Source organism: Sinocyclocheilus anshuiensis, unplaced genomic scaffold (genome assembly GCF_001515605.1).
Source record: "Sinocyclocheilus anshuiensis isolate Anshui unplaced genomic scaffold, SAMN03320099.WGS_v1.1 scaffold860, whole genome shotgun sequence".
NCBI lineage: Eukaryota > Metazoa > Chordata > Actinopteri > Cypriniformes > Cyprinidae > Sinocyclocheilus > Sinocyclocheilus anshuiensis.
The window spans coordinates 1,425,879-1,440,825 of NW_015548288.1; the positions used below are offsets into that span (position 1 = coordinate 1,425,879).

The 14,947-nt window shown below is 37.7% G+C and overlaps 1 protein-coding gene across 1 annotated transcript in view; it reads right to left on the minus strand.

The window, feature by feature from the left end:
* LOC107655895 (laminin subunit gamma-1-like) overlaps positions 1-14,623 on the minus strand; it is a 48,998-nt gene extending 34,375 nt beyond the window's left edge. The window contains exons 1-2 of the mRNA XM_016443507.1: positions 14,086-14,623; positions 9,302-9,606 (exon numbers count right to left, since the gene is read on the minus strand). Of these exons, the coding sequence (XP_016298993.1) occupies positions 9,302-9,606; positions 14,086-14,455 (675 nt within the window). The 5' untranslated portion in view covers positions 14,456-14,623. The remainder of the gene's footprint in view (positions 1-9,301; positions 9,607-14,085) is intronic.
* Positions 14,624-14,947: the final 324 nt, after the last annotated feature.

Sequence of the window (14,947 nt, forward strand, 5' to 3'; positions counted from 1 at the left end):
GTTCTTCTGCACTGCTCCAGTTTACTCTTGAAACTTGGCATAGCAGTACGTCTGTTGTCAGCTCTTGTATGATAAAATGCTTGTGATGTTCATTTGTAAGTCATTTTAGATAAAAGTGTCTGCTAAACGACTAAATGTAAATGTAAAAACAGCAGCTATAGCACAGCTGTATCACTAAAAAGTCACACAACAAGGTCACTGCTTACTAACTACATTGCCAATACTTTTGGAACAAATGTAGCCATTTTCCAAATAAGTAATAATAGGCCTATTAACCTGCAATATTATGTAAGTGATATCTGATAAATATGGTGAATTAAGTAATTCTGATGCATAAAGCAAACCGTAGTATATGTGCATATCAGTGATTTCAAATTTTATATTTAAAGTTAACCGTGGAAGATTTTCTTTGGGCTGAGGAGGTGAGCTGAAGGGCCTTTAAAATGGTATCTGTCTAGACTGAAAAAGGCAAGTTGCCATAATGAAGAACATGCTTCACAAGTCACATTAACAAAGGTCAACTCATCTTCACCCACAGAATTCAGCTCACCTCCATGAAAATTCAGGCTGCTTCAGATGAAGAAAAAAACTAAGAGTTGTAAATGGGCAGTCAAATGAGTCATTTTCCCTTTTCACATTTTAATTTAACAATATGTCAGTGGGAGAAATAAGAGGGAGAGAGAGATGTGTGTGTGTGGGGTAATGAAAGGGTTTGACTTCATTGATCTCACTTTCATTCAGATTGGAAGTGAATGTGCGCTCATGTTCTCGTTAAAATAAGGAGGCATGCAATGATGGAGAAATATTAAGAATGAGAGAATGAGAAAAAAGATAAGAGTGCTCCAAGTGGATACAGACAAACAAACTAAAAAAAAATTAAGTTTTAGTTTTGTCACTAACATTTGTCACTACCTCCATGTAAACTGGCTTGCGTATTGATCAGGAGTTGCTTTATAATCAGCATGTTGATGAACGCCTCAGTGAGCAGAAATCTATGGGCAACTGGGCCATTAGGGAAAGCTCAGCTATTAAAAATCTGACAGAGGTTTTGAAAGCTAAAAACAATCAATTATCAAAGAAGTGACGGAGAGGGGAAATGGGAAGCGTGCTGTGCCATCATTCTTGTTAACGATCACAAAAATGCAGAACTGCACTGCCGCAAAACCTTCAGACGAGTTATAAAAGCTTGGGTAGTTACAGAAAATAATAGCTGAATCTGAATCCAGAGAGATACAGCAGAACATATTTACATTACTTCCTGCTCAGATGCTTTCCAACAAGTGACTGAATGTAATATGAGTGTCAGTGTACAGATGAATTACATGTTTCACATTACCTTAATAAATCTATCTGCTAAAATGAGTTTTGATTTATCGTTGTGTCTGAAGGACAGAGTAAGTTGCATGCATAAAAAAAACATACCAATGTTCAAAACTAGGGATGTAACGATGCACCGTGAGCCGGCTGAACATCGACAAGTATGTGACGATTCAAATCGGTTGAGATGTTAAAGGGGTCATATGATGCTATTTTAAAGATCATTATTTGGTGTATTTGGTGGAACAGAATATGTTGACATGCTTTAATGTTCAAAAAACACATTATTTTTCAAATACTGTACATGAAAACTTGAAATCACATCATATGACCCCTTTAAACGAATCGCGATACATTAGGGGGTGGGAGTTTATATGAATGTATCTCTGAGGGGAACTGACTGTCTTTAGAAAATGGTATTTTCTTTTCATCTTCACTCTGTATAATGTCGCTGTGTGCTGTTCCATAAGCACTGTCAGAGTGCTGTTTCTGTTTTGTGCAGATGTTTTATGTAGTATAGTTTTACAAAACTAAAGTCAGGGCATTCTGTTTTTGTTTTAAAATCTCAAATTATACAGTATAATTTAGATAAAAAAAACTGCATGCATACAGCATCTTTGTTTGGATTGTGATTCAAATGTAGTGGTTGCCTCTAATTTTGAATGGAAAGAACACAAGCAAAGCCTTTGTTTATATGAAGAGATTTTTTGTCTTATTTATTCGATAAGATTTGGGGTTTGTTTTAAAATTTCAATCTAGTTTTGTTAATTTGACATATTTCAATTTCACGAAGAAATGTGCAGCATTTTGTCCAATCAATAATAAAAGGACACCTTTTCATTTATAATTCGTCTTAAATCAAATTTTTTTTTAAGTGAAAAGAATCATATTGTGAAATCAGTGTCATGAATCGTATCGCATCAAGAGTTGAGTGAATCGTTACATCCTTATTCAAAACATTATATATATAGATATAATAATGAAAAAATAAAGTGTTCATATATGCAACCTTGACTCAATATCTCAAATTAGGTCATGCCACAATGAAGTATTTGTCATTTATCAGTCATGATTTTTATGTATGAAACGCCTTTTGAATTGAGCTAAAATTTGTATTACAGTGAACTGAATTGCAACTCAAATCTCGACTTCCTGCAGAGTGTGGCCAATTCAACTCAAATTTCAACTGAAGAATTGAAAAGGGAAATAATTCTTCAAATCTGTATTTTGCACAACCATAGAATGCAATGTGATCCAAAACGTTTTAATCAAGTATAGAGGCCTGTTCACACCAAGAACAAAAAACTACAACCATAAAGTTTGAAAAAATAACTAATAACTATGTTGTTCTCAATGAGCTATAACTGTGCTAATGCCAGTGATGAGAACATTTTTACTTGATCATTACTTGCATGCTAAAAAAATTATATTTAGCATGTGAACAAGTGTTATGTTGGCTATTAGTTCTTATAGGAATAAATAAAATAAATCAGTTTGAAGGCCAGCACTTGATTTACACAGTCTATAGTCATCATTTCTACCCTTGAATCATTTGTCACTGTTTTTCAATATGTTATTGACTCTGGATATATGTGACCCTGGACCACAAAACCAGTCTTAAGTCACTGGGGTATATTTGTAGCAATAGCTAAAAATACATTGTATGGGTCAACATTATTGATTTTTCTTTTATGCCAAAAATCATTAGTATATAAAGATCATGTTCCATGAAGATATTTTGTAAATTTCCTACTATAAATATATTAAAACTTAATTTTTGATTAGTAATATGCATTGCTAAGAACTTCATTTGGACAACTTTAAAGGCGATTTTCTCAATATTTTGATTTTTTTGCACCTTCAGATTCCAGATTTTCAAATAGTTGTATCTTGACCAAATATTGTCCTATCCTAACAAACCATATTTACTATTTATTCAGCTTTCAGATGATGTATAAATCTCAATTTCGAAAAATTTACCCTTATGACTGGTTTTGTGGTCCAGGATCACATATGCTTAATGCATTTTATTTTTTTTATTTCCTACAGTACATACTGTTTCAGTGTTGGATCTGCATTACATGTCCTACTTTAATGAAACCAGATATTTAACATTCTCATAAGTGATTATTTTCAGCTCTCATCTCATTTATTTCCATCTTTCTTGCTCTCTGCATTCCCTCATGTCAATCAAAGGAAATTAAGGAAATTAATTAAAACAACCAGGCTAGCAACAGGGTGACATTTGGGGTAATTGGAGAATCTTAGTTCTTCTTCTGTCTGCAGACAATCCATTTCCACCTGCAGAGAGCCCATTATGAGGAGCAATACAGATGCATGTGTGAGAAATAGATTCCTAGCTATTAGTCATTATAAACAGGTCGAACAAAAACAAGCCTCACTGGCTCAATGTTGCAGCTAGAATTACATTTTAGGTTTTGACCCTGGCTTTCAGGACTGCCACTGGAACAGCACCTCCCTACCCCAATTCACTCCTAGAAGTATATATTCCCTCCCACCAGCTTAGGTAATGGAATGAACAATGAGGCAAAAGTCACTCTATACAAAACCTTTACCCTGTTCCTGTCTGGTGGAATGAGCAGCCAACTCCACCTGCACTGCAGAGACCATCACATCTTTTAATAAGCATCTGAAGAAACATCGGTTACACTTTATTTTAAGGTGTCCTTGTTACAGTGTAATTATACATTTAAGTACTGACCAGACAGTGTACCGCCCTCCTGGTCGCGTGCAGAACGAACCTCCGGCCATCACACCGGCACTCCAAATCAATGGCCGACCAGGCCTCCTCACACGATCACCAGCTAAGCTGCCACGATACAGCGGGTCGACGCCCCTGGAACCCTACCTGGCGCAGGTCGACCTGGCCGCTCTACATAATGTGTTACCGAAACATCTCTTCTGCAAGCACTTTACCACCCCAAATGTTTAAACCAATGTACATATAGACACACGTGCAAAAAAAAAAAGCTTCTATAGCTTGCGTCATAATCTAATTGTCTAATAAACCTGACATCGTATATTATGAATATTACTGGCTCTTTGATGAATTGAGCTGGATAAAAAAAATGCATAAAAGTGTCTGCTAAATGCTTAGCTTTCAGGGTCCAGGTCCATAGGGGAAGACACACTGGGTGTATGTGTATTAGGGTTGGGCGATGTCTACCAAATTGGCATCGGACAATGTCTGCACTCTGCAGTGAAACATCGTGATGGACGATGACATCGCGGGACGGGGCGGGGTTTGGGGTGTGCCCGAAGCGTGACACAAATAACGCGTTCTACGGAGCCACTAAAAGGTTAGCCGCTTGCTAGTGGTAGCCTGTTGCATTACAGTACATGAAAGTTCACTTACCACATACACAGTAGGGGTGCAACGGTTCAACTTACTCACGGTTCGGTTTGTATCACGGTTTTAGAGTCATGGTTTCGGTACGGTTCGGTATGTGCTATGTTTAGAGAAAAAACTATATATTGTCAAATAAAAATAAAGAAAATAAGAACAAATAATCTAACTACAAGCAACAGCACAAATAAATGCAATAGAGCAAAGATACAAATAAAATAAACAGTGCTTTTCAGGTTTTTTAGGTAGGTCTAACAGTTTTTAGGTACAGAAATTGAATAAAGTAATCAAATGTAAAACTACATTGCATATTTGACTGTATAAATTAAAAATTATTCCTTATTAAAGTTACAAAAGTTATTCAATCAAGAGCAGTGAGTGATTTCCGTGTTGTTGCTGTTTAATTAACTTTAAGAAAGTGCTGTCACTTTAAGAGAACGCACAGATACTGTTTGTTCAGCCGACTACGTTTCTGTCTGCTAGGATACTCACCAAGATGGGCATTTTGACAATTTTTGTGTGAATTTGTCAATTCAAGCACAATACTTCAAAGTTTAAACACAGATAGCAACGTGTGCTGTTCTGGTCTCACCTGCGCCATCAACACGTGATGACGGCATAAATGACATAATATTATTTATATAATATTGTAATGACCCGGCAGTGAGCGCTAGCAGCCAGGTGCATTATGGGTATTTGTTTAGAGTTGATTTATGTGTTAATTAAGCAAGATGGTTGGGTTTTTGCATTAGCAATGTTATGTGTGTTTATGTTCAAGTTAGTTCGGGTGGGTTTGGTTCATTTACTGCCTTGTTATAAAAAGTGTGGCTGTCACCGTCATGGAGAGAGATGTGTACGGGAGGGACTTGGCGATATGGCCTTGCCTGTGTAAGTTCTTATTCTGTGTTTAGAATAAAAGGAGAAAGATGACAGTACTGCCTCCTGCTGGTTTGTTCTGTCTGTACTTCTGCTCACGGAGACACTCAGGGTCGTGCGGTGTATGGGACGCGAGTGTTCGCACTTTCCACTAACCAAATTAAAAGTCTCGACGTGTAGTTGCTAGCACCCTGCTAGCAATTAGCTTAGCAGAAGTTTAGTAGCCTAGCTTAGCTCCGGTTAGCCCCACGTTCTATAGAACAACTGAGCGTTGTTACAGTGGTGTCAGAAGTGTGATTTCTGAGATTCAGGCCGTTTCGAAGACGCCGTTATGGAGCAAAGTATAGGCGAATTAGAGCGTGCTATCCGAGAGAACAGCATCATGCTAGAGCGCCTGACGAGAGAGACGACGCAGAGGAACAGGGCTCCGCACCGGGCTGATGGGGCCAGCGTTCCCCAGACAGTGTACCGCCCTCCTGGTCGCGTGCAGAACGAACCTCCGGCCATCACACCGACACTCCAAATCAATGGCCGGCCAGGCCTCCTCACACGATCACCGGCTAAGCTGCCACGATACAGCGGGTCCACGCCCCTGGAGCCCTACCTGGCGCAGGTCAACCTGGCCGCTCTACATGGCCCAGAACTGGACTACTTCCGGCGATTGAAGGAGCGTCTGAGCTAGGTCCATCAACTGGCCAGGGAGGCTCTAGAGGACGCTGGAGCCCACCAGAAGCGGGCGTACGATGCCCGGGCCCACGGGCCTACCCTTGGGCCAGGAGACAGAGTGTGGGGGTTCTGCCCCCAGAGGAAGAGGATCGGTTGGCACCGTACCACCCACTGGCCCCAGAGCAAAAGACTGGTGGAAGCCAGGGCGGCTCCCCCCCATCCACTCCCAGAGCCGGGACGGACAATGATGGACTCAAGGATGAGCCTGGCGCTGGGGGTAGAACATCCGAGAGGTCGAAGCGTGTTCGACGCCGGCCAGGACATTTGCTGGATTTTGTTATGGGAGAATAGGGTTGTGGGGACACTAACCCTCTTGGTGGGGGGTAATGTAATGACCCGGCAGTGAGCGCTAGCAGCCAGGTGCATTATGGGTATTTGTTTAGAGTTGATTTATGTGTTAATTAAGCAAGATGGTTGGGTTTTTGCATTAGCAATGTTATGTGTGTTTATGACTTCTGCTCACGGAGACACTCAGGGTCGTGCGGTGTATGGGACGCGAATGTTCGCACTTTCCACTAACCAAATTAAAAGTCTCAACGTGTAGATGCTAGCACACTGCTAGCAATTAGCTTAGCAGAAGTTTAGTAGCCTAGCTTAGCTCCGGTTAGCCCCACGTTCTATAGAACAACTGAGCGTTGTTACAATATTATATCAATATTATATCATAATACATCATATTCCAGCATACAGCACTCGCAATGAACAAAGAGTGACTGGTTTGTCCACGTATTGTTTTTTTTTCTCTCATCGCTCTTGTTGTAATGTATTGGGAAGCCAGAATTTGTATCCATCAACAGAAACATGCATTAGCCGAACTCTAACAAACCATATTACAGATGCATTGTCAGATTTAAGTTGAACCGCGGTCCTAGTGCATGCCGAACCGTGTGTGGAGGCTGTCGTGATGGCTGGCAGCCATCGGCGATGGACGATGGCATCGTCTATCGGCCCAACCCTAATGTGTATACACATATGCTGATTACTATATAGCTCTCAGCTCAGCAGCTGGACTACTTCAACTCTAGCACTCTCTTCCAGTTCCTCCTCTTTTTTTGTGGGGCCACTGGAGTCCCCGTATACTCCTTTTAAAACCCCAATTCATCTCCCATCTGTGTGATAGGGAGATTCTATTCCACACATCAGGCTACAAGCCTCAATCACTACAAGCCAAACGGTTATCTCTGCTCTTAAATAAAATGGCATCCCTTCTTTTTTGTTGCTCCCTTTCTTGTCCTCCTCTAGTGGCTCTTACTTTTCTAAACAGATGGGATAGCTGTTTTTCTTTGAAACAGTGAGAGAAAAGAGGATGATGAAAAGATTGAAAGTGAAAAAGATTTACCTAAAATGGGCCTGTTCAAAACTCCACAACAAACCTCAGTAGGTCCAAACATCTTTATGCCTGTTCAAATACTGAATGTCAAGGACCCCATTAATATCCGGTTTTTGTGATAAGATCAGTGCTTAATACAGATGTCAAACATTTTGTGATTGGATATTCGCCACCTACTAATATGTGATCAGACAATTGAAAACAAGTGATTCAAACTTTGCTGCATCGTACCAAAATGCACAAATCACAGTCAGAAATCAGAGGCTAAAATCCTTATTCTTTTCAATCTTTTTCTTTCTTGCTCGCTTGTAACATCTTCGTTTATAATCTTACATTAATCATGCATTTTAATAATTTACACAAGATAATTTTTTAGAAAGCTGCATTCAAAAACACCTTATGGGACACATGCACATCAGTTTCAATCGGTATGACCCTTCTGTTAGCGAGAACACTTTCTTTCCTTCCATCAATTTTCTTGTTACAAAAATAGACATGGAGGCAGTGAGCTCCAATTCTGAGTGCTCTTCTTGCAAGTACTGATCATCTAATATCCTGTCAAATCTGGTTTGATTTAGGCTGTACCTACTTTAATATATAGGCATTCTTCAACTTTGGACACTTTAATGTTCCAGCCAGAATTGTTTTTTTTTTCTCTCTCTCTCTCTCTCTCTCTCTCTCTCGGACACATTAAAACTGTCTTGTAAACATTTTAGCATGTCTTCAACATAATTTAATTTTTAAATGATTTTCAAATGGCTTTTATGTACAATTTCTTGATTTAACTAGGCTCTATAAAATCAATTTTTACAAATAGAAATGATTAACAGAGTGAAAAACTAAATTTATTTTGTAAAAATAATTTACATATTTTCTGTATAAGAAGAAGAAGATTTTTTTTGTAGTAAGGAAACAAATACATTTAGCAAGATAAAAAAAGTTTTCATTATAAAAATTAAAAAAATGCGATTTCCACCACATAAATCTAGTAACCACAATACATCATCTCAGATATTTTGGAAGTGACACGGTGAAAATGATACAAATGAAAGAACTTTTCTGTCAAGTATGTGTATACGCCATTGGAAATTGCTAGTAGACAAATAAACTAGTATGATAAACTAATAAACTAAATGAAACAAGTGTTTATTTTCCTGAGGACCAAATGTCCATAGTTGCAGAAATGTGTATTCATATATTGTATCTAATAGTTGGGAGAGCTCTGGCAGTTGCCTGTCACCTGTAATTTTCTGAACTTCATCTGGCAGCTGTGACTGCATCCCTGTGTAGAAGAAGCTCCCTAGAAACCTTTGGAAAAGGTTGCAGGCTGTATTTAGTAGCAAGGCATGCGGAGTACACTCATGTTTAGCCATGAGATTTTGCTGTGAAAGTTAGAGAAGCTTGACAGTGAGGGATATTTCCCTTAAAGCTTTCCTCTGGAACAACAAAGCACACCCATCTACATATCCAAAGGCAAAGGATAGGAGCCGCTAACTAAAACAGCAAGTTATTGTCAACAAGCCATGAAGATAAATATTTTGGTAAATGGTAAATGCCTCGGGTTTACATTAGAAATGGTTCATGTTTATATTTGGCATGCTAAAAGATGTATTCAGATGGGTTAAATATAAACCGTAGTATTGGATTACAAGACAGCTAAGCTCTCATAAAATAACGCGATATACCTGTAACACAGGACTCTGGTCGAAGTTGTAGGCACTGGGTCGTCCCTCCAATGTGGAGAAAGCCACATTTCCGCCAGTTAGTGGTGAGATGTCACTAAATTCATCCGTGCAGAGTGCTGTCATTTCATTCTCGCCTGGACGTATGAAGCCCTTATTGTCCCTCCAGTACATCTTGCGACAAGAAGCACTGTAATATTGGTATGGTTGCCATGGTCCATTCTCCTCGGTACGCTTGTAGATGGCGAAGCTCTCTGGTCGGCTGGTGTAGAACTTCAAACGGACATATGTGATCTCAAAGGCCTTGCCTTGGAAAAACAACAACAACGTTAATGTTACATTACAATTATTATGGACAGGTCCCACAAAATTCAGTACCTTCGTAGTTAATGTAGCCTGATAATTAAAGTCCGGGTCATTAAAGAGTCCATTAATTTTTATCATATCAGTGATGATGGGCCAAATTGAGAGTGAGCAGGTGGAAGATCAAGCCAAAACAAAATTAAGGATGAATTAAAGGATGAGACCACTTTATCCAATTTAGCGCAGAAAGTGTGTCTGTCGAGAACACCTGGAGTTTGTGCCTTGAGAAAATGGCATACTTGGTGGTACTTTGTCAGTTTAATTGCTGCTCTGATATAATTGTCCAAATGAACTGGAGAGAGCCTGAGAAGTCTTTAACCCTGGGTTGCTCCAGAGGGACTGCTCCAGCAAACAGTGCATGGAAGAGATATAACTGTGACAAATAACACAGTTACTTTGTTTAAATCCATTTATATTTAGTCAACAGAAAATCTACTGTTGTTCTGCTGTATTTTGCAATTTGGTACATCCTGTAAAACAAATATTGTTGCTGCCAGAAGATTACTTGGTCGTTAGCAACTAATAAAGCCCACAGCTGGAATCTGACTGCATGAGGTCTAAATAAGCAATAACATGACCACACACAGACAAACAGCGCGATTGCCAGTGTGATATTGCTTGTACACAATCAAATAAACAAAAAGTTAGTATTAACTTACGTTCCATTCACGATATTAGCAGTCACTTTGTCTAGTCCCACAGCTGGAATCTGACTGCATGAGGTCTAAATAAGCAATAATAACATGACCACATACAGACAAACAGCGCGATTGCCAGTGTGATATTGCTTGTACACAATCAAATAAACAAAAAGTTAGTATTAACTTACGTTCCATTCACGATATTAGCAGTCACTTTGTCTAGTTTCGCTCTGCCAGCCAAAATATACCAAAACACAGTGGCGTTTGAATTTGTTTTTGAACGAATCGGTTGAGCAAAAGTCTTTGTGAGTGAGTCATTGAATCATTCAGTATGACTCACTCATAAAGACAATTCAGTTCGAAATAGCATTCAAGCAAACTCTTACCATTCTCTTATTAAGATACAGCAAGAGTAGTATGCTAGTATACTATTCCAAATTCAAAACAGTTATTTCGTTAATGAATTAATGAGCTTTTCAATGAATAAATTCAGTGAATGAATCAGTGACTCACTCATAAAGACACAAGTCACTTGTCGCCACCTATTGGCAAAATGATGTAATCTGCAGTAAGAGTCCCCACCACAAAGAAGCTGGATATACTTTTTTCCCCTTTCTTTTTTAATTGTTATCTCTCTTTTATAAAACATAATTTCTGCCGTATACTACATAGACACACTCACCCACACCATTTCAGTAGCCATGTTGAAATAATTTAAGCATCATTTCATCTCAGCATGTGAGAAGATTATCTTGGCTGGAGAAAAAAAAAGAAGGAAATGGAGGAAAAAACAGGCAGGAGAAAAATAAGAAGAAAACAAGAGTTGGTCTCCAGCTCTAATCATGATGATGAAACTGTCTGGAACAAAACAATAAATCCCTCAGCTGGACTTGAATTTGAAAATGTACATAATGTGTTTGTCACCCACAGGTTTAATGTGTATTCATATGTACTTTCACAGAAAGGCAACAGCTTTTATCCCGGAAAAAAATATGAGTAGACTAAACGTATCTGTGTATATGTGTGGGTGTGTTTGTGTCTGAACTTGACTGAATCTGCACCAGACTCAGTATAAATAAACTATAAAGTAATCATGTCTGTGTATGGTAAAACTGGGATTTTTTTTTTTTTAAGATTTGGGGGAGAAAAACAAGATGGTAAACACTATAAATGAATGTGTAACAAAATCATTCACAATTTTCATTGCACTTTACTTTTGAAGATTTGAGTTTGCAGACCAACCGGAAAATGTATCAGCGTCTACATATGTGAAATTTCTAAGCGCACTTTGTCTGAAAACTTTGTTAAATCTGTATGATTTCCACACAACAATCTTTAATGTTCAGTTGAAGTATTTTGCAGCAAACATCTGTATCTCATATTGGACCTTTGAACATCACTGAATGAAAACCACAATGGAAACCAGATGTGGAAACATTCCTTAGAAGTCTGCATGTGTGTGTTTGTGTATATTTATGTGTGTGTATTGGAAAGACCTGACCTGCCACTGGACCTCTGCTGCTTTTTGTGTTTGTCTTATTCTTTGTAGTGTTTTCTGTACCACCCCCATTGCTCTTTCCGCAGTGTGTGTGTCTGTCTGTGTTGGCCTCCCTAGGATGTATCTGTTTGGTTTGGAAATGTGAGAAGGCCTTTCATAGACAACGAACTGCAAGGCATCTTTGAATCAGAGCAAACACAACAACATACACTTTTATGCATGATTAGCCTGTTGAAACATAATTTAAATGCCCTTTCATCTCCCATTTTTTTCTTCTCTCTCTCTTTCACAAAATGTACTTCTAAAAGAATCACCAAATCACATCTAAACTTTCGATGTGCAGAGGTGGAAAACTGTTATGAGAATAAACACATAGGTACACATGCACTGTGATTTCAGCTAGTTTTATAAGAAGAGAATCAGAATGACATATGTACGTTTGCGCTATGAACCAATGGTTTTGGTATTGACAGTACTTGAGAATGATAAGAAAAAGATGCAAAGACATGCTCAATACTGTAGTGTAAATGTAGTGTAGCCTTTATAGCCAAACTTTTGACTTCAACCATATCTGCTTCAGCTTAGAACTGCCCACTGAGACAGGAAGAAACCATCTGTAGCCTGTAACATGTAAAGAGACCATCCACAGTTTGTGTGTGTATGTGTGTTTTTCACACTGATTTTATAACTTCATATGTTATGCATTTACATATTTGCAGACACTTGTCTTCAAAGCTATTTACACTGCATTCAGGATATACATTTTGCGTGCATTCTCTGGGAACTGAAGGCATGACTTTGGCTTACCCTTAAGCATGTCTTTAGGAAGCTATATTTAAAAAAATATATATATATATTTTAGGCAAACGTTTGCAACAGGGTATAATATGGAAAAACATTGAAAAATTGCACCACTGGGCATTTAGGGTTGCAAAATTTCAAAACTGTTTTTTTTAATACAGTAAGTAAAAGTTTTACAGTCACGATAAGTGAAGAAATTTCAGTATTTGACCATTTAAATACTGCAGTAAACATTCATATCAAAATAAATTTTAATTAAAATAGTTGTTTTAATATCACTTAATTAAAGTGAAATTTAGGTGTTTTTTAATTGCTTTATACAAACACCACAATTCTACTGTGCTGGGTCTCTGAGGGTTAAAGAAAAAAAACAATAGCAAACTTTCACCTTACAGAATACAAATAACATTTTAAATTTCAAACATTCATTCATAGAAACATGTGGGACATATTGTGATTGAAAATATTGTAGCGTAAAGCCTGTAGGGCAATAATGTAATAGAACAAGAAACCAGCTGAGATATCAGAGTCATCTAATCTTATAGGCCACCAAAATGACATTAGATTTCTGAGGTGTTCACATTTACAGGCAGCATCAAATTCACAGCTGGGAAACTCATTGTGACTAGCAAGGCTCTTGCTGCTTAGTTGCTGTTCAGTTAGCATACAGTTTACACAGTATAGAATGCTTAGTTGAATGTTCAGTATAGTAAAAGCAGGTAGCCCTACATGCAGGTTTAGTAAAATAAAGAACAAGATGCATTTGGACGGCTCACAACATTCAGATACAAGTTTACCACTGCAGACAAGCTATAGGAGGACAGTTGACGCATACAGTATTAAGGTGTTTAATGCTAATAATCTATCCAGATAGCTTTTTATTGTCTCAAAAGTGTATTTTAGTCAAATGAAATATTATTAGTATTAATATTTAGCAATCATTTCACCAATTAACAATTTTGTGTTGTATACCAGTGTTATTTTAGTGTTATTTATATAATAGTATAGCATAGTATTTATTAATGTTTTAAACTGGCTTTTATTTCTATGTCTTCAGTTTTCATTTTAATTTTAGTTTGTTTCAATCATTTTTTGTGATCTTTTTTTTTTCTTTTTTACATTTATATAGCTTTGATTGATTTTTATTTCAATCAATTTTAGTCAATTTAGTATTAACTTAAACACTTAAACAATTTAAACAATTTCCAATTTGCTTAAACAATTTCCAATACTACATAAACATTTTTCTTAACTTTTCTAAGTTTAAGCTTTCCATCTAATATTTATTTCAGTTCAATTACTTAAAACAATTTCAAATAGTTACAATTTTATTTGACAATAACACTTCTCTGTACAAAGTTCAGTATTTTTGCACAAATAAGTACAACTTTTGGTTTATGGATTTTATATATTCATTCAATGTGCAGAAATACTCATCTTTTCCAATTGTTTGATTGATATTAAAGCCCAACTGGGTGTCTTACCAAGATGCAGTGTGATGTTGACTGAATTAGGATACTGAACTCCATAGAACATGGACTGGCTCTGCCACCAGGTAGGCTCTTCATCCGTATGGAAGTCTGTCAGGTAAGTAGCGTTGTGATTTAGTTCCAAGTCCAAGGCGTCACAGAAGTGACATGACCGCGTGGACCCCGTCTGCATACAATAGTCCTCAGGTGGGATACCGCACACATTTGAAACTATCACTGTACGATTGAAGGCCGCATTTTCAAATTTAGGCAAACAGCGGCTCGAGACGCCCTCCTCATTATAACAAGAGTCCATTCCAGCAAGAACATAGGAGAAGGTGGTGAAAAGCATAAATAAAAGAGAGTGAAGTGCAGAGGAATCCATTCTTCTGCGCAACGGCCTGAAACAGAAACAACTTCAAAAGAGCCAAGCAAACGAAAACAAGTCTAGCAAATAATCCAAATCAGAGCCACATGCTACAGGGAAAAACGTCAAGGGAAGTTCAGAAGTTCAGTGTTCAAAGGCAAGCGTAATAAAGTATGTGCATATAGCAAACACACATGCAGATACACATATTTTGTGTAATGCAGAAACAATTCTCTGAGTTTGCATGCAGCAATAAAGTTTCATTCAATATACAAGAGTTGCATGCATACATTCAGTTAAGAAGAAAAGGTGTAAGGAAACCAGAGGCGGACAGTAACTAAGTACATTTACTTGAGTATTGCACTTAAGTACACTTTTTGAGTATCGGTACTTGAAATGTTTGTTTTGATGTCAAATAAGCCTTGCTGTTTTGCTTTTAAAGCAGTGTTTCTGTTGTAAAGTTATACAGCTACAGTTGTGTTGCTGGGTTTTAAAGCAGGTTTGATTTTT